The following is a 24948-nucleotide window of genomic DNA, read 5'->3' on the forward strand; positions in this document are numbered from 1 at the left end:
ATATTGCACTGAGAGCAGACAACTATCCGTTTATTGAATTCTTTTAATTCAAGACCACACAGAAACTTTGAATCTGCTACTGTAGAGCAGCCAGCCACTGCCTGAAAATACTTTGGGAACCTGCTATTCACCTCTCCTCATCCTAGCTGGACCCCTTTTATATTACTTTGCAATTTGGGAGTTGTCATTAAGTCTCATTATGAGTCTCAGTAATACAACAGACCATAGCAAACTTCTGTGATGCCACCAAGTGTAAACAAGATAAGAAATTCTTACCTTTTTTAGTTTCTTGTTTCTTTTTTAAACTTTCACCTACCTCAGTGGCTTTCCCAACATCTCAAATTCACCAAAGTTTTAGGTGTTTATCAGATAATGACATCAAAACTTGCCACTTTATTGCCCGAAGAAGCAAAACTGGTTTCAGTCTCCAGGAAAATAAACCATATTGATATTATGTTATCACTGTTTCTAAATGTTTCAAACAATAGACCCAGAAGTATTAGGTCAGTGTACAGGGACTATGAGTGAGCATTCTCGTTCATCACCATACAGATGGTAAAAGCATGAGTTTAACATTAGCTCAAATCACTCTACACTTCAAATACTTCACTTGTATCTACAGAATTTCACAATGATTTGACTTGGAAAAAACCTCTATGACCATCAAGTCCAACTGTTAAGCCAGCACTGCCAAGTCCACCAAAGCACATGTCTCAGTGTCTCATCTACATGTCTTTTAAATAGCTTCAGGGATGGTGCCATCATCAATCCTGTCCCAGCGCTTAAAAACCAATTCAGTGAAGAAATTTTTCCCAATATCTAATATAAACCTCCTCTGGCACAACTTTCCTTCTTGTCCTATCACTTTTTACCTGGGTAAAGAGCCCAACTTCTATTTCGTACACTCTCCAATCAGGTGCTTGCAGAGAGTGATAAGGTTCCCCCCCCCCCCCCAACTCCTTTACTCCAGGCTAAACACCCCCAGCTCTCTCAGCTGCTCCAACGGGACTTGTGCTCTAGATCCACGCAGCAGTACAGACCAGTGATGCAAGTTAATAAAACGCACTTAATGTCAGCGGAGGATGAAGTTTCTCGGGTGATCAAAGTCCTCCCCTGCTCCCGAGGGAGGAGAGGAGGGTGCAGCTGCCGGGGGAGGCGGGGCCGTACCTGCTTGACCTCTGCCTGCAGGTGGCGCAGCTGCACGCACTGCTCCAGGTGCTTGCGGTGCTGCTCCGCTGCCACGTCCAGCTCCTGCTGCTTCTCGTGCAGGAACTCCAGCAGGTCCTGCACGCGAGTGGCCATGTCCACGTCTCTGTCGCAAAGCAGCTCCACACCTGCGGTCGGGATGGCCGGTTAGGAATGACTCGCAAAGCTTCCCCAAGACAAAACAGCCTGTTCCCACTGTTCTACGCTTAATTTCCTAATTCCTACTCCAAGTTCAACCTAATCCTTGGAGCATTTGCTTACGCGAATACGGAGGTTTGCACTCTTAAGAAGTGTAATATGGGTTATTTTATTTTTAAAGTCTGATACTTACCCTGTGTAACCATATAAGTGAAAAATATCAAATGAAGGGGCATAAGGAACAAAAAAGGAAGGCATTTCTTGAAAGCTGAAAATCTTTGCTTAATTGCATTTATCTGACTAGCTATAGAAATAACATTCCCTTATTTACTCCAATTTTACTGACTTCCTGAGTGAAACCCTTTCTTTAAAAACTAAGCACCTTCAGGTGTTGCCAGCTCTGATGACATTATGTGCTGTGGTACCAGTTATGTTCCTATGAGTACCACTGAATGATTTGAGTAAAAAGGAGTCCACGTGTCTCCAGTTTACACTTAACTAGCATCCCTGCTTTTTTCACACATCCCATGGAGAGACAACTGGATAATTCTTAGAAAGCCACTGCCCAGAATAGCACAATGGAGCCATCTTACCAGATGCCTGCACTTCATTGACATACTGCAGCAGATCCTGCCCTTGGTGGATGACATCAAAGGTCAAGTTATTCATGGTCAGGGCTTTGTCTGCATGATGCTGGAGCCTCTGTTCTGCTATTGTAAGATCTTCAGTGTCAAAGTCATTCATCTGCTGAGAGAGCTCATCATTCCAAGACTCAAGGTCTGAAATTATCTGGGGTGGGGGAAAAAAAAAGGAGACCATGTTCAATTATCCACTACATGACAGAATACAGTTTATTTCCAATGTTGCACTGATGATTGAGGTAGGGAACCCAAGTTGCCCATTGTTGATTGATATCACTGATCAAATTAGACATGGTTCAGATACAGGCTGTCTTGGCAAGGATTTTAAACTTCGGCAAACAATCCAAAAGAGCATCTTTGAGAACTGCTACAATTCTTCAACCAAGGCTTGCAAAACTATGGGTAGCCCTGCCTTACTGAAGGTACTACATCAACACTTTACTTGTGAAACAGATAAAGTTAACACATTTTCATCTCCACTTGTAAAGGAAAATGTGGATCTGGAACACCTTTTTAATTCTTCAGAGTACACCAAGTAACAATTTACATTATCAACAGCCAGCTTATTTTACAGTTATGCCAATCTTGAGCCCTTTTACAAGAATGCCAGCTCTGCCCATCTGTGGGTGGGAAGGACCAGGCCACACGCATGTTTTGACTTCTGCCAAACAGCTGAGAAGCACTTAACCACAAAAAGCTGGGTACTCTGTGAATCCAGCAAAACCAAAATGCATACTTTATTACAATATTACTGCAATGTCAGAACTAAATTTGCTACACTTCAGTTTTCACATTTTAATCCTGGATTTTATTCTTCGCCGTAGGATGGCCAAAGAAAGGTAACTTTAAATGTTTTGGTTTTTTAACACATGTATCACAACAATAAGTTCTCCTTGTCCGTCCACACAAGTGTATTTTTCAAATCATACTGCAAAACCTGTCTGAAATGTAAAATATTCCTTTTAATTAGGATACAAAACTGGTTTTAAAGTTAACACACAGTGCTTACAATCCTCATTATCAAAGTGGGTTGAGTTCATATGGCACAGATTCGATGCATCAGTTACTTCAAAAAAGTCTAACACACTTATCCCTCAAGCAAATAATCAATTTTTTTCCCAGAATTCTTAGTACAGTTTTGGCACCAATTATTGCAGTTCATTGGGAAAGCAAAATAATGGATACTAAGAAACAAGTATGGCTTAGTTCCAGTGTTCTACGATTTCAGGAGTAGGACAAACTAATGTGAATGGTGCTGAAAGAGAAAAAAATACCTATTTGTGCAGCAAGACACAACAAAAAGAGGACCTGACCTAACAGGCATTAGTAATCAAGTACCTAAATGCATAAATATTTAACCAAAGTCATTTTTTCTCACCAAAAGAAAAATGCCACTGCCCCTTTTCAGGTGGCTGTAACAGCTCCAAAATTAATGAGACATTTAAATGACAAGAGAAATTCCAGGAAAACAGGTCTTCTAGAAAAAAAAGCAGAATTGGGGAGACAGAAAAGTTAAATCATTTGTATAAAACTTCCGTAGTTTGCTGCAATCTTTCATGAAGGGTTTTTTCCATTCTGCTCACATGATGCCATAAAAAAATTGACACATCAAGCAAATAATATTAAAATTGTGGCACCAGTGAGTTGCTTCCTGTTTTAAAGGTGTTCTGCAAGAAATTCTACTTCACTAAGTATTCTGATTCTGAGTCACTAAGTATTTGAGTTTTATAACTTGTTGTGACGGGAGATACCAAACAATTAAGGTAGCTTTCTGCAATCCCTAAGCCTGCTCAGCTACCTCGGCTGAAGTGAAAACAGGCAGAAACTCAAGTTGTCAGGGGTAACACTGAAAACAGAAAAGCTGATGACCAAAGTATTCAGGAAGATAGACAGTACAAGGTTTTTAGCCAGAGCTTGAAGCTCCTTTCATCTTCCATGTGCTCTAAACATCACATAGTCTATTTAGGCTGTTATGAGTGGTTTTCCCTCTGAAAACACCAACAGGCTTCACCTCCCACAAAATCCTTAACAAGTTCCCTTCATTTCCTTTTTACATGGTCCATGCCCAACACATCTCATCACCTTCCTCTGCTCTTCTTTTAAGTGACCTGAAATTTTAAAGAAACTTCAGGTTTTCCTTATAGTCCAGCCAGAGAAATTGCTTACTTCCAGCTACCTCTTTTTCTGCCTTTGTGCATCTCAGCTCTGCTCTTCCCAGCTTCTTTCTGAAAGTCTGTGTTCATTTATTATTTAAAAGCAGTGGAGGTCACCTAATGTTTGTTTCTTCATCCACTGCGCCAAAGAAGTTCTAGGAAAACAGATTTACCATCTTATTTTCATCCAGGTCAGTTAACAACATTCACAAATTTCCCTGAAGAAGTATCTGTAGTTGGACTTTGTCAAAGAGAAATCTGAGCATTAAAAAAAGGTTGTAATACTCCACCATCAAAGCACTATCTTTCCCCATCTTTCTAAAAACCATTATACAAAGGATTAAGATTCAACATGGCACATTTATACACTGTTTTAAAAGGAAAGCCAGTCAGAATAGATGTCAAACCTTGTCTCTTTTACTAGGAATTTAAGTGGGAATAAAGTAAAAAAAAACCAGTAAGCTCACAATATGACACTGCTGTGGCTGTATCAGTATTGTTACAATAATGAAACAGATTGTAGTCACTAGCTCCTAAGATTCCCTTTACTTGGCAGGAAAAACAAGCAGTTTCAAGGGGTCAAAACTGTGTGCTGCCTCAGCCAAGAGGTTTCACTCATTGTGCCTCCAAAGAACAGCCATGTACAACCAGTAACAATTACAGCTTTTCTCATGCTATTTCATCCAACCAGCCCCATGCTTAAGATCATGGCACGCATACAGTTTAAAGCCGTCTGAAACACTCTGAACAAGACCAGTACATTTCCTTTCCCCTTCAGAAGATCAGGATGCCCATGATACAAATAAATAATGCCAGCATGTTTCCACACTGACTCAAAAGGTAAGTAGTCAATGACGATCACAGAGAAGTTTCCTAAAAAGGGCAGTAATCCTCATATTTTATCAGCAGTGATTAGCTGGTGCAAGGTGGTCTATTTCAGCCATTGTACCCACTGTGCAAATCTGAAGGCAGAGTTAACACAGAAATAGCATTCACTAAGCCCTCTCTGCCCACACTCTTCAGTGCTTCCCCTGAAGTTCTGCTTTACAGACAACCCTTTCAAAACAAGCAGGCTCCCATTTTACTTGTAAAGTTTTGTCAAGACAACCAGCATTAAACAAACAGAACAAATGACTAATAGAAATCTCAAGTAACTGAATCACAAATTCACACTGCTCTCAGGAAATGGACAACCCAGCATAAACACAGGCTAGCAATTTACCGTAGCATGTGTTCAAGAAAATCCTAGTGCAGATTCTGAGCTCCCTGACATCGCAACATCCTATTAAGTGTAAAGGTAATGCTGACAGGAAACAAGGCAGCATATTATACAGAAGGGATGCAGAGTTTTTCATACCGAGTGGGAAAGAAATAAAGAACCACAGGTCTCTTCTCAGAATTGTCTACTATGCATGGTACCAATTGAGTGCTCACCAAGACCCAAGTAAATATTATGTGCTTAGAAGGAAAAAAAAAAAAAAAAAGGAAAATGGGAAAGGGAGAAGAGTTGGGTCTGTGTGATACCCCAGCATTTTGCATCCTCGTCTTCTCAGCAGTGTGATTTAACAGGCATCTTGTAAGTACGGTCCAAAAATAGAGTTGAGATAAAGCTGTGAGCTGAAAAGTGTGTGGTATGCTCTGTGTAGTGCCCTGGCATAGGCCTCAAGGCAAGTTACAGACAGGCAAAAATGCTCAGACACAGATGAGACAAACACATTTTGGACTGCGTAGTTTGCCACCAGTGTCACCATCCCACTGGCTGCATACACATACACCTTCCTCATGTTCCTAATCACACTAGAAAGGGAATCTTCACCTACATTATTTTGCTCATTCTTGCCTTTAGTTAATAGAGGCATTTCCAAAGGAGTCCTTCAAATAGCTCACCAACAATGGCACTAAAAATGCTGAGGATAGAGAAGGTCAAGTTTATATGCCAAGAGCAAGGGGTAAAATCGAGACAGTACTGCAGTTACATCAATTTCAGAAGAGCAGGAGTATCTGGAAAGTTACAGCACAAAAGAAACAAAGTATTTTATCAGCAAATTATAGGGGAAGAGTAAGAAGAAAAAGGAAATTAACCCTGCCTGCAAATCTCACCACTGTCCCCAGAAGAACAGCTGCATGGTTTTAACCCTGTAGTGCTAGGGGAGCCCATTCTCCCATTTTAGCCTGTGTAATTTTGCAAGCAGTAAGAGAAGCTAGAAATACTACTTGCCTCCAAGAAAAGCTGTCCTCACAGGATGCTCCCCTGAATGAACTGCCCCTACAGCCAAGTCTTAATTGACTGGACCAGTCACACAAAATCCTGGAGGAAGGAGAAGGTCAAAACAAGGTCTGCAAATTCCTAGCTGGCATCTGGCTCCTCCTCATTATCAAGTTACTTCAGCTGAGCTTCTGCTTTCAAACAGCTGACCTGGAACTAGTCCCCACATTTTCTTCCTGGAAGTTTCTGAACAGATGTCTGCCTTCAGGGAGAGGGAAAAGAGAAGCGTCCTTTGCTGAGGAAGCAGAGAAGACATGGTACAGAGACAGCAAGACAACCAACATTTTGCTGAAGTCACTCTGCAGCCAGGGCCATTTTCTTCCCTGAAGGTCTCTCCATCAATCTAAAATAAGCATGATTTCTATTTTCAAGCCATATAGAGAAATCATACCCATTCTTTCAACAAGGAAACTGGTACTTTGCTTTACTGGCCATATTGTTGTATGTGGCATGCCAAGTATCAGGTTTCGAAAAAGCAAGACCTGTCAAATGTGTGCAATTTTGGGCACTACATTATAAAAAATACACTAATCTATTAGAGATTAGTGGCCTAAGGAGGGCCACAAAGAGGGTGAAGAGTTTGGAAGAGAATCCATATGAGAAGCAGCTGAGGTCACTTGGTCTGTTCAGCCTGGAAAAGATAAGACCTCACTGCAGTTAGAGCTTCCTCATGAGGGGAAGTGCAAGAGCAGGTACCAACATCTTCACTCTTGTGAGCAGCGACCAGACTCAAAGAAACAACAAGAAGCACAGCTAGAGGAGGTTTAGGTTGGATATCAGGAAAAGGTTCTTCTCTCAGAGAGTGGCTGGGCACTGGAACAGGCTCCCCAGGGAAGTGGTCACTTCACCAAGACTGACAGAGTTCAAGAAGCATTTGGGCAACACTCCCACCAGGCACATGGTTTGACTCTGGGCATGTCCTGTGCTGGATCAGGTGTTGAACTTGATGATCCTTGTGGGTCCCTTCCAACTTGCTATATTCTATTCTACAATTCTATGAAGTTAGGGTTTGCAGTTTTCTGATGCAAAATCCTGTGGGCATCACCAAGTAGCAGTACCAGAAGTATTCCTACCTATATAGATACTGTCCTGAACTGAAGGACTAGAACACATCTGCAGAGCAGGGCTCCTGCAACCAGCCTTTTGCTACTGTAGAATGCTGGCTTATGTAACCTACAACAGAGAGCAATCAACTTAATAGTGAACTTCACTGAAACCTTTATCCTAATTCTTCCATTAATTTTCTTGGTATGCACTGCCCCACACAGCTGCCATTCCTTAAAAAAAAGTGTTCTGAGAACATCTCACAGATATCAAGAGCTATTGATCACACCCACAAAGACTCTATGCATATGTGAGACAGCTACTCTCACATGATCAAAGTAGAAAAGCTACTCTCACATAATCAGAGTACAAAACTCTTTGCACACCAGTGTGAACTGCAAAATTGAAAAAAAAACCTTCTTAGTCTTCCTTTACACCAGAGTTGTTATTGCTGTAGAGCACACACTCTCACTTCCTCTGTGGGTAAGGATCAAGGAACTGTGTCTGCCTATTTCTGCACTGCCCCAACAGTGTGCTTAGCTAAACCAGACTTCAGTCATGACATCAAATCCTGATTTTCAGAAGGGGAGGAAAAAAACACCCAAACCAAAACACTAAAAACCCAAGAAGGTTTCTGCTGTCTCTTTTACCCTTACATTCATAACCAACAGTTGTAGCTTTTACTACATACAAGAATAGGGGTAGAATTGTCACTCTAACTCCTGGTTTTCAGAATTTCAAGGTAACTCATTATACACTCGAACAGGATCATTTACCAATGAATAACCCTGAACCTTTTAAGGCACCAACTTGTTTCAGTCACTGTGTACAGCACTAGTAGTTTTATGAAGTCATACGAACTTAGCTGAAGTTTTTTAATGCATCTCTGCTAATCTAAGCTTCCTGTGGAGTTTCATGTCTGTTTGCGTGCATGTTCCTGCACACAAACAGAAACTTCTCAACTGATAAACTGTAACTCCCCTTCAAAGTTTGGACAGGCTCAAAACTTCTTGAAGTTTTGCATGGGTGCAGCACTGAAACTTCTATTGAATTTTATTCAGAGGTGGCAAAGAATTTTATTTTTAAAAAATGCCAGCCCATAGAACATTCTCAGTGACTAAGATAGATACCATTTGCAGCTGCCAGCTGAAAAAAAGACTGCTGATTTGGAAAAGGAAGAGAAGAGGGTTTGTTACTACAAAGCATCAGTTTAAAGGATTTGTACAAAACCATCCTGCAAGTCCTATTCAAATTAACTGCAGGCATACTGGTTATACCAATATAGACTGATATTCAAACTAACCTTAGTGGATGAAGCAACTAATGCCTTATGATTTTACCTAACATTTGCTTAAAGATGCACCGAGAGCCAATCAAAAAGCTCAGCTCTGCTGAGCACTGAGCTCTTCTGACTTTCACACACAGGATAAAAGCCTTAGTTCAGGTAAGAATTGAGTCTTATCAGCCATTTGAGCCACATGCCAATGCAACTACACAATCTCAGCATAAACATTCCTGCATAAGAGGAGAAGTTCGTGCAGTGCAAGTCTGAAAGCAAACACTCACATCTATTGCATCTCTTTCAAATATGCGGAGCTGCAGAAACAGCTCAAGTTTGATCTTGCGTTCTTGGAAAAGCTCCTCCATCTGAGACTGGGCCTCATCCAGCTGCTGCAGGACTGTCTCTATGTGGTTGATCGAGCTGTTATGGGGGGTCTTGTTACTAGAAATGGCAGAATCCCTATTCAAAGCAGAGAGATGGGAGGGGGAAGAAAAAAAGAGCATTATTGACAAAAAAAAAACATACAATTTGGACCCAATACATGACCATAAGATATAAGCCTGCTTCAGGTAAGGTTGGTGCAAACCATATTGCATGAAAGCTACATCTGTACATCATTGTAAATAAATAGTAAAACTACATTCTAGTACTTGAAAAAAAAATTAGGAAAATTAATTACTTTCATTCTTTTTTTTTTTTTTTTTTTTTTGCAATTTGACATATAAAGACATTCTATTTACAGGGAGGATAAAATTTAAAACCAGAGACAAATGCTTCCACTGTGAAAAGGAAGCAGCCTATGATAACTATTTACTTTGTTGCATCTTCCTGGCAAGGACAGAAAATCAGAATTACTCGATTTTAAAAAAATACTTAATCTTTTACCTGAGTATAAAACCTGCAAATTCAGATTTGTTCATCTCCTGCAGCAAAGGAGACACATACCAGAGCAGCTGGGAACCAAATTTATTTATTCAGATGATTTTTTAATTCAATGGACCACTAACATGGCTTTTACTCAATGAAGTTACTTGTCAGTCTGCAAAACAAACTCAAGTGTGTCTTTATAAAAAGGCTGCTGCTCAGAACTCAAAATTCTGTGGAGCCCTGCATGTCAGACTACAAAAACACATATCTGCTCCTATCAAAAAGGTAACTTATGTCAACAAAATCTCCTTCTTGTGGCAGCAGTGTTTATAAGCTGAGCTTCCTGTAAACAGAGGTTTATAGACCATAAGTACAGCATGAAAGATGACTGTAGTCCTAATATTTACAAGTTGTATTTATAGGTCATATCTTGTACTCATCAACTCTACCCTCAAAATAGAAAGAAACTCACAGAACATCAGATGAACACCAGGAGAAATTTAAATAAAAATCTGTTTTACCTTAGCTGCTGTATGAGATCTTCCCCTTCTTTTATGACATTGACCGTAACCTGCAGAGTGGTTTGTTGTTGTTGACCAAAACGTTTAATCAGGTCTTGGACAGCCTCCACAGACTCAGCATAGACATCATCAAGCAGTTCTTTCTGTAGCTCTTCAAGCCACGTCCACAGCTAAAGGAAAAGGGAAAATGCAAAAAAAAAATGTAAGCCTGAGGATTAGGCAGTCAACTATTCTGAATCCATTTCCCTGGACAAGAGAAAACAGACTGAGGTGGCAGGAAGAAAGAGGATTTGTTTTTCTTCATAGAAAAATCCCATCCTCATATTAATGAAAACAAGCCCTGTTTCAAAAAGGGTTTTTGCTTCTTGGAAATACCAGGAAAGCTTTATCCGTGTTGCTAAGTCACCCTTTCTTCCCCATTTTCCTTCTACAGAACCAAGCGTATCTGAATGAGCAGCACAGAGTTCATAGTGAGAATCCCATCTGCAGCTCTGCGCGAGAGTCCCTGGGAGGGAAATGCTATGGTAACACTCTCCGAGAGAAGGGAGGAAGGAAGGAAGGAAGGAAGGGAGATGTATTGTAGCCACCATCAAATTTGCACTGCCAGACTGACACTGCACACAGACAACATAATGCTTTTCAGTGGCCTTCACAAAAAGGAAAAAGAAAGGGAATTTCAGAAAACAAAATACAGAGACAAATCAGATGGGAGAAGTTATTGTTCTATCATGATGGTGTTTGCCCTCCCCATTTCAGTTTCACACTATTACAACAAAAATCATCATAAGCAATTCTACCAGTTAATTTGACATTCTTCCTCCCTGCTTCACATGTGCACATATCCCTGCTCAAAAAAGCCCATGAACCACGGCTTCCACAAAAATGCCTAGGTACACACTGGACAGGTATCACTGCTGGTCACGTGAAGAATCCCTACAGTGTTCTTTTCCACAATTTCATGATGGAAGCTGTTGCATCCTAAGCTCTGAGTAAAAGTCAATCACCAGGAAACCATTAGCTACCTATTGTGGAACTGAAAAAAAAGCAGCAGGAGCACGGCTGTGTCCTGCAACACTCCCATGAGCAGCACCAACATCACACTGGAACAGCTGCTCTCACAGGAAGCATTCAAACCGGTCCCCCTCCTGCCTATTTTACAATCCCATCCCAAATGGTGCTATTCCAAGAACAAGAGTTTGTTTTTTTTATCCCAAAAGAGTAACTCTGATCCGATCAAAAGTATTAAGGTATTTTGATGACATTTTAATCTCTGCCTTCGAAAATTTTAGAGACTTTTTGAACCTAATAAAAAGGTTAACAATGTTAAAATACATAACTGAACAATCAAAACTGGCTTAAATACAAAAGAGAGAAACTCAAATGTTTTCTTTATTTCTTTGCTAAACATTTTCTACAGAAACAGCCCTTTCATGCTGCTGTTTGTGTATGTATGTTCTGGTCATAAAGGTTTCCTAATTACTGCATTAAAATAGAAAACTCAGTGAACAATTCCAGGTCTAGATTAATTAGTTCTTTTGAAACTTTGTTTTAAAATCAGATGCCAGTTTTGCTATCTCATAGTTTTATAAGCCTCCTGTAGGTTTTGAGTAAACCAAGCTCAGTTTTCGCAACTGGGATGAACTAGTGAGATTTAACCAGACTCTTTTCTACAAATTTACTACCACCTCCTCCCCAAACCAGAACTGTCTGTTCATACACACTGTTTTTCTGACTACTCATATGCTTCAAAGACAATGCTTGTCGCAAACCTGAATGCAACTCCATAGTTGTAAACAGCACAGCACAGCAGTCTTTCTTATTAAAAGGACCACAAATCAATAGAACTTAACAAGTGGGTCAGAAGCACTCGTCAACATTCATTCCAGCATAACCCAATGCAGCATCCAAATTTTTTTTTTTTCCCCCCCAAATGCGGACTTCAGAATGCAACTTTAACTAGGAAACTAATGAACCTTAAGAGCAAGAAGCCTGAAAACACAAACTGAAAATTTTACTCAGTGCCCAGGGGACATGTGTTTATTCCTCTCCTAGCTTGTCAAGTTTATGCCTGAGCCATAAAAATAGGGCATCGAGTCAGAGACCTTCCAAATGAGCTGGTGTGTACACATAACCATTACAGCTTGCAGCTGTGTAGATACAGACATTAGAGAGCAACGCTTTGATGTTTTCTGCCACATGCTTTATGCTGGCTGGAAGAGATGGCTGGCTCTACACGTTAACATGCACTCCATGCTTACTGTGCTGCCTACAAAAGGCCAAATTTCCATGTATTTACTACAGAGAAACTGGGATTAAATAATTTAGAGTCTCTCAGACTGTATCAAGTCTGCCCGCTGGGTCCCTTAGAAGCAGCTGTACTGCAGCTCAAGACAGGCCTGAGAACCACTTCAATTTTTAACAGCATGCCTTCTGCAGCTGCATTGTGCCAGACCTCTACAAGGAATACACCTCACCTCTTCATTTCTTATTCTTCACATGTACTTCAGACTCGTCTTTAACTGGATGGAGTTCTAGCAAAAGCAACAAAACCTACAAGGGCTGGACTGGTGAGGTACTGTGCATGTGAATAATTCCCTCAAAGCTCACCCTGGATGCTGGGGACCAAGCCAACAGATGACATGCAGACCTTTCCCACTGCACAGCCAGTTCAAGGTAACACCACCTGCCTCGAGCAGAAGGACATGGGCACCAGCACAACCAAATGGGACGCTGACTGGCTTAGTGTCTGGTCAGCATGGCATCACTATGAAGATGGTATATGGCCCTCAAGGTACCAAAGGGCCCAAAAATATGCTGTGTTTGTCTAGCCCATGAGCTGAATTGCCCACTGCTTAGGAAGCAGAAACATTTTATGAAAAGTGCAGAAAGAGAAGGAGAGTAATTAGTATGCATTACTTGCCTAGCTGTGATTCATATGCTGTTGAAAGTGGAACAATTTAAGCCATTTCTGAAGTGACTAAACTGCTCTGTGACACTTCCATAGCAGAAGCTACTCTAATACATTAGCACATAAATTTTTACATTTTTCCACAAAATAAATTTCTCACAAAAATCTTCCACTCAAAATAATCTAGGTGTTTATATACAGAAGTTATGATAAAGCCACCACAGATGAATAAAACTGTCAGGTTATTAAAGCTGGATAGAAATTCATGCAATGTACTAGGAGAAGCTTAATTCTGAATGTGTGGCAGTAGCCAGCTGGCTTCTCTGCAGCTTTCAAACCAGAATGAACCCTGGATATACTGGAAATTACATAAATTACCTAGCTTTCAGATACAAAATTAAAGTCGAAGACTGTACAAAGTTGCACGGCAAAGCCAAAAGAGAGCAAACAATTTACAGCAGGGGGTGAACAGACTAGAGCTTACCCATACATGTTCAGCAGTGCAGAATTACAGATTTTACAGTGCAATGACTTCTGAAGTAACACATTATTCCATAAAAAAGAGCTTGGCAATAAAAATCCAGTGGGGGAAAAAACACAAACTCATCATTAAAAAACTATTAACTTTCTCTCGGTGTGAACTTTTGAGCAACTTTCAGTCATGTTTTTTTATTCTATTATTTGCAAAAGAAGTAGCATGAAGATCCCTAAACAAAGCATCAAGTCCTCTGATCTCAGTAAGAACTTGATCCAGCAGCAAGACAGCTCTAACATACGGTGAGAAGAACTGCATACAAAACTCAATCCAGTCACAGAAGGAGGTGGTTCTCCTCTTTTCATCTTCTCTTTGCATCTTATCAGAATTAAAATTAGAGAGGGAAATAAAATTCTGAATCCCTGACAGGCAAATGTTTCACTCAGCAGATTTTTTTTCTTGATCTAAATATAGCACAGACTAAGAAACATCTGCTTGAATGAGCCTGCATCCTGTACTACCTCTTTCCTAAGTTCTTGGGAGCATGCCATTAGTCACTGAGATAGTATTATTTCAATTGTCTGCAACATCCTGGAAGTTTCAGCGTTTCCATCATGGGCCTCTATCCATTTAAGTCCCACTTCTGTAATCTCCTGCAAGACTGCAGTTAAATAAAACCCTACTGTATTCTGCTGAATATTAACAGAGAACAACTGCTTTTGAGTAAACACCCAAGAGCACAGAGTTATTTTATTATGGTAAAATATCCATCACATTCTTTCACAAGTTATTTTTTCATTGTTATTAAAGGCTTTTGGATAGGCAGTCTGCCTTTTCAACAGGCTCAGGCAAAGAAAGCCACGCGGTTTCTGTGTGTAAAACCAGCAAATTCCTCTTTCTGCCCCCGTCCCCCAGCACAGTGTTGCAGTATATGCATTACCACAGGCACAGTTGTTGAATGACCTATTATCTGTACAAGGCCAAATGTTGCAATGATGCTCCCTAACAAGTATGTCTAGGCATAGAAAGGGGCAAGTGTGTGTGTGTCTGCCTGTAAGCTTTGGCTTTCAGGATATGCAGGGCACAAAAGATGTGTCTTTTTAAAAACAAAAAGACCTGAAGATGTTAAACACCCTGGGGTTTGTCTTCCATGGCTTTTCAGTGGCATTTGTTAAATGTCTCCTTTTTTTAATTAGATATAATTATCTTTAAAAGCTTCAAATATCCCTATCTATCCTTTGGTTATAAAGGAATTAATTCCCGATTCAGAATGAATTCATCCATGCAGCAAAACCAAGTTTCCCACATGTTCATAAAATTACATCAACTACACTACCCTGTTAACATTTGCCCTATTTCTTAACTGAACAAGAGAAAAATGCCTATACATAGCTCAATAGAGCATAAAGGCCTACTTCTGCCTCACTTTTGTCAAACACCCAGTGCTATTTCAATAACACTGGGACTTAAATTTCATCATTTTTTTCCAGTCAAAGAGGCTACCAGTATTGAAAAATCCAAGAGAGAAGAAAGGCTGTGCTGGAAAACTGAATTCTAGTACTACACCACTACACACTTGAGTGTGCAGCCACTGAAAGTTTTTCTCATTTCAGACTTAAAACTGTCCTCCACAACTCTCACTAGGTGAGCAGCATATCAAGATCCTGACCAGAGTGCACTTCATATCTTTTAGCAGACCTGTTACACTGGCCACTGCTATGCTATAATGACACAATAAAAATACAAGAGATGCACAAGCCAAATGGATAAAGCCTTTACACTTAGATGGGGGCATCCACAAGATGCTCTGCTGCTGGAAACAGCATAGAGGAGAAAGCAGCGTTCTTGTGACATGCAAATTAAACCTTTAGACCACCAGCACAGAAAGATCAAACACCCATGAGGGACATGCAACCAAAGGAGCAGGGCTGTCATGTCATGGTCTACCTTGAGACAAAATGAATGTAAGGCTGTGCTATGGACACTGTCCCATATTGGACAATGCAGAGGAAAGTGTATTTCCAGCTGTGAGTTGTGAGACAAAGCGAGACTACTATAAACAAGCTTTTTTTGAATCAAATGCATAAGCCTTATTAGGTAGATGTGAATGAATGGGCAGCACTGTGGCCAAAGCATGGCCTCCTCTGCCCTCCCATGCACTGGCACCCTCAAAATAATGCCACCTTCTTTCCAAAGCTTACACAGACTACTGTTTCATTACTTTTGTAATGATGGCTTTGTATCTGAAAACCTAGTCAATTCCACTTCCCTTCTCCTTGCTCTTTGGTTCAACCTCAGTCTATTCTAGAGCAAAGGTTAGTTTGAGTAAGATGAAAAAAAGTAGAGTCATGTCTTCCAGTAACACCATTAAGCATACTGTATATAAATATAAAGTGCTCTGACCTGTTTTATAATCAACTTGTCAGAATACACACAAAAGGTTATATGCAAAAAACCAACAGGCTCTTAAGAGATCATCCTCTTTCACATACAGTCAGCCTGATCTGCATTCCCACACTTGACTCCAGTTAGGAAAATATCTGTTGCTCTACTTTGGCACTACAACAAACACCTGGCTTGGACAGGATTTCAGTATTCCCACTCACAGATGCTGAGGGAGCCATTTTGGAGAGAGTGTGTGCATGTCTCTGTCTGTGTATGGAAGAATTTGAACTCACACCAAAATGCTGCTCATCTCTAGTCTGTGACACACTTCACAGCAGAGACTACTGAGACTCCTGCTCCTGTGTTCTGCACACAACCTTTTATGATAACTGCTTATTTATTACTGTTATCTTTCAGTGTTATCTTTTACCCGTGCAATTTTTTTCTCACCTCATCCCTTGCCGTAATATTACATGTCCAAAGGAACAAAAGTCATAAGAGTTCTGACTTGTAATGGTCTGTTTCAGGTGTTCAATTGTATCTTACATCCTCAGGCCAGGAATCTGTCAAGACACAGTACTTCTAATGCAAAGATCCTGACAGGGACATTTATGAACACTTTTAAAGCTTGCCAGTGCACAGCTTAATTTCAGTACATCCCTTCACTGAAGTCTGGCTTATGGACAGAAATTTCTCACTGTATGCATGGGAGCTAAAAAATCAGTTATTCACAGCCTTACAATTTTAAAACTAGTAATAAGATAGCAGCATATAGCCAATTTACAAATAGCAAGTAACTGATTTTCTCAAATCACCGCTAAGCAAAATGAGTGATACCATTACAGAACACTGTATTTCAGCAGTTTCTGAATAGATCCTTCTTTTCTCCAGTGAAAAATATTGTCTATTGAGGTTAGTCTACAAGGAGTCTGAGAACTTATATGTTGTTTTTTTGATATTTGCAAGCTACAGGGAGATCCAGCAGCTTGTAACCACCTCACTACAAAACTTCTGGAAATGCTGAAGACAGACAATATTTCCACGTGCATTGTAACAGGCTGCTGCACACATAGCACACAGCTGCTCTGTGCATATGGACAGCAAAAGTCTGTTACTTTCAGGAAGAGCTTTTTGTGGCAAGCACACTGTTGAAAGCAGAAACTGCACCGATTTACTCAGCGTGAACAGAGTGAGAGTACTGTGCAGTCACTGAAGGGCTGCTGCTTCCTAGGAAAGCTGAGAAAGGTTGCAGGCAAATTCTACATCAGGTATAAAGGTTATGTAAATGAACAGGGAAGAAGTAGTATTGAAATACTCTCATCTAAATCAACAGGGAACAAGTGGTATTGAAATACTCTCATCCAAATGAGAAGCATTCATTCAACATTAAGTTTTTCTGGGGAAAAAGAATAAAACATACTGAAACATCCTACTTCAAAGAAAACAAAGGATTGGAAGGATACTGGAGCCAGATTTCAAAGTCTCAAACAGCCAACAACTCAAACAGCTTTACCAAGCTCTGCAGCTCCCTCCAAATTGTCACACACAAACAGGAGTTTAACTCTTCATGTCTTTTTTATTATTTTTACCAGGAAAATATACAAAAAATATACTAGAGACAGAATTTGCCTTGAATACTTCAAGGGCAGAATGTATTGTCGGTGTTTTGTTTTGTATGGCTTTTTTTGTGTTTTGGAGGTTGACTGGTTGGTGGGTTGGGCTTTTTGCTGTTGTTTCTTTTACGTATTTACTTTTTTTATGTAACAACCAAGGCATCTCTTTCTGGTTCAACAACTAACCCATTACCCTACTGCTTGAACTCTACACTAGCTGAGCATGCAGATTAATTTCTTCACAATACAGCAGAAAGGTTATGTTGCTCATAGGTATGCACTAATTTATTCAGCCACTTCTCACATCCTGCAGGAGAAACACAATTCTCCTGCCAATAAGCACGGATGGCTTTCAGGTTAGGGCATTTTTATCTTCCATCTGCTTTGTGATGCCTTCTCAGCACTCCATACACATGTTTGATAACAAACAACATACTCCTGAAAATAGATCAGAATACAGAAAGCACAGGAGAGCCTTGAGCTTGCTGTTTCTTTGCACCTTCTTTACAATCAAGTATTAGTCTACTAAATATGAACCACCCGCCTCATTCTCTCATCTGTATTTTTAAGTAGATTGCAAACATATAAAAATACATTCTTCCTTACACAAATACATACTTTAAAATTTTTTCCCTGCATTGCTTGGTATAAAGGTCATTCACATCACAAAACAAAAACAAAAAACAACAACAACAAAAATTAACATCAGAAACTACAGTACTGTTCCACCAAAGTCTGGACTGCAAAGAGACTTCCAATAGTAACAGAATCAAATTAAAAGCCATTTTCCCAAAGAAATAAATCAAAATACAGAACACCTATTTTTTTTCTTTTCAATAAAACATTATTATCTAGGGGAGTAATGGCAATGTGCCAGCACATCTGGATCAGCCTCCCAGAATTATTCAACAGTGACTCACATATCAGTCTGCCTTTCAGGTTTTTTTTTTTCATTTTTGAAAGCAAATCCATTTACACTCTTGATCTTCCACCACTACAACCAACTGTATTTTATTTAAATACCATTCCAGCTGTTGCTCTTGATGCTAAGAAAAACAGATAATGAAGAAATATATATGAAAAAAAATGAACGCATTTCAGCAGCTGACTGCTCCTGTGCTTCGTAACAGGTAAGGACCAGTACTATTTGTTTGAGAAAGCGAAACAAAAAACCTGCCCCCTAATAACAGTTTATGAAACAGCATTTATATTTTGTTTGAACAAGCAGAGTCCTGTGAGAATACTGGCAAGGAACCATATAGCAGAAAACTGATGGGGGAGCTATGTACTCATATCTAAACCTACAAAGTAATTCAGCCCTGGCCTCCTTCAAAGACCAACTGCATTGTGCTTTTGTTTCAAGTGCAAAACAGATGTTTCACTTACAAAAAACTCCCACTCTTATACTCTAGGAGGTTTTGCTGAAGAAGCTACTTTTAATACTATACTTTGCCACTGAACAGATGATTTCGCAATGCATGGTGAAGGGAAGGGAGACACACTGGGACATGCTGTGATCCAGAAGCTTTTCAGACTTTGAGTTGGATAAGTGAGGCAATTTAACGTGAGCTCAATACTGAAACCAAGTAACCTATGTTTGTCAAAAACCAAAACACCTTGCTGAAGTCCCTATTCCTGCTGTAGCCTGTTCCACCTTCTCCCATGAGCTTATAAATTCACATTCTGTGTTTTTAATTGGAGCAAAATGTTAATCTTAATGAAAATTAAGTGTGGCTGAATATTCTTTTTCCTGGGGACCTTGGAAGAAGACTAAAAATTGCAAGCATGAGGCGAACCATTGTCATTATCAGATAAAATCTTTAGGTTACAAAGGACTGTCAATACATGAGATAAAAATGCAACATGCAAAACAGAGGAATAAACAAAGTCTCTCTGGGTTGCCTTAAGTAGTCTTGTGCTTCTGCCATACATTTTGGTCTCCTGAACCATGTCAGTCTAACCACGGGTCTGATAAGTCAGACAACAGGAGAGCTGGTCTGATAAAAAAACAAAAGCGCACAGTATCTCTCTCCATAATGCTGACCATTAGCAGTTCCCTGACCTTTCTCCCTCCCCTGTGACTGAACAAGCATATGTACTTGTGCAGAGGAGGCAAAAGCTGCTTCTGAAAGTAAAAAGTCAAACTCAATTTTTAAAAATCCTTAAACAGAACCACCACGCTACCCCAGCCCACAATTCACAGTGAATTACAAACCAAAACTTATGATACAACAGAGGTTTTCATTAAGTCCTATGGCAAGGCTCTAAAAATGAAAGCAACGCTGGATAATACTGGGTTTAGGGCGAAGTTATGACCACAATGAGTGAAAGTTTTACCTCTTTAACATGAGTGTGAAATGACACAGACATGTCCAGCAGGATCTTGCGCTGCTCCACGCGCCTGACAAAATCCTGTATCCGGTCCTCGAGCTGATGGGCAGCTTGATAAATTTCCTCTGGGTCACACTCCCCAGTCTGAGCAAGCTGTTCTGCTGCTTCTAGGAGCTTATCTGCATTCGTATATGTGTTCTGGAGAGAAATAAGTTAGTTTCACAGAATTAAATGAAGGAAAAGTCAGTCAGCATATTAAAGCCACTCCACTAATAAAAACAAAATTACAAAAAGGCCCTTGGAATGTATTTTCTTTCTTCTCTTCTTAAAGATAGTACAATATAATTTTACTAAAGATTTTGTTATATTTCTATATAATTTTTCACTTAGCTGTTGAATAAATTAATTATTTATTTATGTCTATTCAAATGTCTCCTCAACACAAAGCTTGGAGTTAGCATTTTATATAAATCTAGCATATACTGTATATATTTTAAATACATTATATATACATATATATATACACACACACATATATGTATATATTTTATATACATCTAGCATAAAGATCAGTCTAAATGCCTAAATGTCTAATCCACTTGCAAACTGGGGTACTTCAACACTAGAAAATCACTGCAGTCAGGGGCAGAAGACTTTTCAAATGTATACTACTAGAGCTGAAGAAATTCTAACAGCTCACAGAGACACGTAACATCAAGTCCACACCTCCAGCAGGAAGGTATAAAGTGACCAAGCAAAGAAGGAGAACATTTCTCTCCATCCTTACAGAAATCAGGCATCCTGACTGTATATCATCAAGTGTATGATCATTTGTGAAAAAGCAGCAGCATAGGAAGATTTAGAAGTGAGCTACAGCTGAGTGTCCTAGTGGAACAGTGTCCCAATACATCCTAAGACTAACAAATGCAAATCAGTCCACAGTCCTGTAAGAGACTTGAGTATAAGCAGAAAACAACAGAGGAAGTCTGGTCTCTGATGTGCTAGGAATGCTGTGGTGCAGAGAAGAGACAGGTGTTTTAACAACTTAAAGCTCTGCCTTTGCAGGATGCCTCAGTATCTTTCTCATTAATTCAAAACCAGGATCGAGTCCAAACTTCTGTTATACTCTGGGGGCTCTTTTTGAGCCTAACCTAGGGTTTTCATGTTTTAGAATGGCTCTCAAAACTCTCACCAAGGAAGGTTAGAAGGACGTTAACCACCGAAGGAAAAAAAATGAAGCCACATCTAGACTAAAGAAGCTTTGCTCACGTCACACCATTAAGTTTTCTGATAGGTTTGCACCGCAGACTAAAAAAAGAAGAAAGCATTCCTAACAATATAAACTACACCTTTTTCTTCTCCTTTCTGCCCTTCCATGTTCTCCCAACTTCAATTACATCACGTAAAAACAATCCTTGCAAAGATAAATTAAGCCTACGCAAATGTGCTTTTCTTTGCCATAAACATAGTATCACACCTCTAATTAACATTATAAAATCCACAGAAATTAAATCCAAGTCCAGCTCTAAAACTGAACTAAAGGGCAGGAAATAAGAGCCCTCCCCCAGGGTATCAGGTAAATTAGCAGACAAGCCCAGGACAGCTTATATGACTCAGTGAAGCTTTCACACATTTGGGGGGAGTTCTCCCTCAATTTATTATGATCTGTTTATGCAAGGAATTAAATCCATGCTGCTCCTTGACTTTGACTATGTAACTGTCAGCCCCTTCCTAAACTTTCAGCTTTTTATGCACAGAGCACAGAGAGATAGAGAACTCCTCCCTGTTTTCCCTGGGAAAGCCTGCAGAGACAAACACAAGCTTATCCTATTCAGTGGGGAGCAGGCTACTCCATGCCCCAGACTGCTGTCTCAGGCCATGCTGGCCCTGAACACGCTCTGAGCTGTGCTTGGGTGTTCTGCCTTCCATGGCTAGAGCTCATATGTGTTCAGGGGGCAAGGCAGAGGAGCCCCAAGGCACTCCTCAAACAACAACTACTTCATCAGTCCAGAGCACCACACCCAGCTGCAGATGGCTGAAACAGAAGTTTCCCATTTTAATGAAAACTTATCTCACATGTGAAGCATTGTTTACGAATTCCAGAAGTATCTCCTGCTTTACACAGGCCCAGGCACATTTGACTTCTCTTTCTGTCAAGGGGATGGAGAACTGCCTGTATTTAGAAGAGATCACAGCCTGGATGCTGCTTCAAAAGGGGCTGCAATTCTCAAACCCAGCAGCAGCCCATGCCTTATTGCTCAAATTTCACTTCCAGGCAGAGCTGGAATACAATATAAACTGCCTCTTGGATAGAAATCGGATCAACTAGGTGTTCGGTCCTGTCTTTCCCAGCTTTCTGCTCACATTGAAACAATGCTCAGAGGGGAAAAAGGCAGTAATGTGAAGATTTTGAAAATGCTCATCCTGAGGGGCAGCCTCCAGTTGGAAGTTAGGCAAAAAGAGCAGGAGTTCTTCCTTGATGGTGCTTATGCCAATTTACTAAACAGAAGGAAAGGAGCCTTCAGGGTAACAAAGTTCCTCAGCATATCTTCACTAGCACACTCTCCCCAGATCCCAGGGAAAAAGGAGTCCTGTAAGAACTTCAAGACTACCTGTAGTACATCCTTCTGTGGCCCAAAGAGCAAGTCTTTAATAGGCATTCTTCTCCAAAATTAAGAAAAATTCTCCATAATGGAATTTATCACCTTTCCCAACAACAAATTCCATCATTTTTCTCTTCTGTTAAATAATGTTTTCTAAATATTCTTAAGAAATAATACTCACAAAGGACAAACATCATCATTTTACAAAGCATATGAAGTGACACATCACAGAAAACCCAAAGATTAAATTTCACACACTAGTGCACAAATTACTATTACTAACAATAAATACCGAAACAGAAATGAGTGGAGGTATGGATTGCACTTCAAACAATCTGGAGTTTATTTTGGTCTGGAAAGGGAAGAGAGACTAGTGGATGTCCAGAGCCCAGCAGAGGCATACAGATCATTAAAGGTATAGAAAATAAGACAGATTACTCATTAAGTACAGTGGACACTATCACATTTAAGCATCAGCCAATACACTTAAAATGAAAAAGCAAAGTACTTCTCATCTAAGGAGAAGTTAAATTGCATAACTAATTGCCACAGAGTCTGGCATACATTCCCAGATCGTAAAGGGGTTCAAAAAGTAGCCTAATTAAAGAAAATTTGTGACTATTAAATACTGGTTCAGAAGCACCCTTCAGTTCCAACATCAAACAGGTTCAGATAACTGGGAGAGTAAAGGTTAACTTTTTAAGCATACAGTCCCTTTCTTTATGCATGTGGTGATAGACACAAGATAGTGTAAGGCGTGGACCTTTAATTTGGTGCTTTGCAACTATTACATGGGTAAAACACCTCACTGAACCAGTCCAAATTCATAACCCATTTTTATAACCTTAAAGGAGATGGGTTGGTAGGGAAGTGAAATGTGTGTTCAGACAAGGTTTGTAGTAATCTCTCTTGTGCACCACCTGCGTCAAAAAGACTTACCTGTGGAAAAAAATTCCATTAATTATTTGTAGCCATACACCTTTTGTGGGTTTTGAGCATAGACTATTGTCAAAAAGCAGACACAGATCACATATGAAACACAAAAAGATGACTTAGAATTTTAGACAAAAATGCATGGAGAAGTACAACTACAATATTGACCTGCATCCTGTGCTTGTAAGCTGAAAATTTATGCCCGCAAGTGAATCAATTATGTCAAAATTTGGACACTTGACACTTTAACTAAATGGTCTCATGGACACAAAGATGAACATGGAGAGAAGGTCAAAAAAGAAAGAAAAGAATGGATAAGTAGAAATTGAAGTGGTCAAGAGCAACACAATTATACAATAGTGGGTGCAAGTCAAAGTGTGCAATGTGTAGCATGAATTTGTGATCAGAATTTAGGGAGCATTATTAGTTGAGTTTTGACTATCTAGCTTTTGTAGTGGTAATAAAAAGTGTTAAATGAAGAGAAACAAACCTTCATTTCACATGAATTTAAAAGTAACTAATTTGTGAGACCACAACCCATTGACTGGAACATCTATTCTATTGGACACACAGCTTATTTTAACATCTCTTTGAATGCTGTTGAGGAAATGGCACCTCATTCACACTAAAAAAAAAAATGTGGGAAGAGGTAGAAAGGAAGGAAAAAAAGAAAAATAATTTTCACTCCCTTCAAAATCAGGACTTAGCCTTTGACCAGGAACATGTCAACATTATTGTTGGCTCCCTGGATTTGCCAGAACATTGCCATGCCAGTGACACTTCATTTAACATTACTTTCTCTCAACTTCTGACTGGAACTGACTGAAAACCCCTAATAATGCCTAGAGGCGTATTAAAAAAAAAATCACAACAAAAACAACAGCAACAACAAAAAACGTCCAGAATTAAAAACACAACAAGGATCTGGACCAACCAGAAATGTAGGCAGAAAATAAGTCAGCCAAAAGTTACTGATGCTTTAATAAGGACTGCAGATTGCTGTTGTATGTTTAAGCATAATCTTCCTTGTAACAGCAACAATAGGAATGCCTTTTGGGCTGTTTATATGCAGTTTTACACCAAGTAAGAGGAACAACTCAAAGGGTGTGCCTCTCTTGGCAATAACTCACTACACATTCAAGAGTTAGAGGTGAAAAAAATACTTATTAGATCATTCTGTCCATCCTTATGTCATTGGAAGATAGTCCCCTGTAGTATATTTAAGTTCTTTGACCAATCTAAGTTTTCAGTGTCTCCAAAAATAGAAATTCCACCCATTCCCTGAAGAGATAATTTCAAACTCCAGTAACATTCAGTTTTAGGAAGTTTTTAGCAAGCATTTCCTTTACAATTTTCTGCATTAAAGTATAATGCAAATTAACAGGATGCTTTTCTTAACATTCCAGTAACATTTCTATGCACTTCATCTCCTTTTGGCTACTCAAACATTTTCTTCTTCTTCACCCAAATAATACAGTATTAAGTATGAGATCATTCAGGCTTTGTTGAGTATCTTACAGAAATAGACTCCTGCTTGTCTGACCCAGAAAAACAAGTATTTCCACATGGAAGATATTACTTT

At 39.6% G+C, this 24948-nt stretch overlaps 1 protein-coding gene across 1 annotated transcript in view; it reads right to left on the bottom strand.

Moving 5' to 3' along the window:
- Positions 1 to 24948, bottom strand: part of TRIO (trio Rho guanine nucleotide exchange factor) — a 244451-nt gene that overhangs the window by 111463 nt on the left and 108040 nt on the right. The window contains exons 11-15 of the mRNA XM_062499699.1: positions 19837 to 20028; positions 10119 to 10288; positions 9015 to 9189; positions 1938 to 2133; positions 1168 to 1334 (exon numbers count right to left, since the gene is read on the bottom strand). Of these exons, the coding sequence (XP_062355683.1) occupies positions 1168 to 1334; positions 1938 to 2133; positions 9015 to 9189; positions 10119 to 10288; positions 19837 to 20028 (900 nt within the window). The remainder of the gene's footprint in view (positions 1 to 1167; positions 1335 to 1937; positions 2134 to 9014; positions 9190 to 10118; positions 10289 to 19836; positions 20029 to 24948) is intronic.

This window comes from Cinclus cinclus, chromosome 1 (genome assembly GCF_963662255.1).
Source record: "Cinclus cinclus chromosome 1, bCinCin1.1, whole genome shotgun sequence".
NCBI classification, from domain to species: Eukaryota; Metazoa; Chordata; class Aves; order Passeriformes; family Cinclidae; genus Cinclus; species Cinclus cinclus.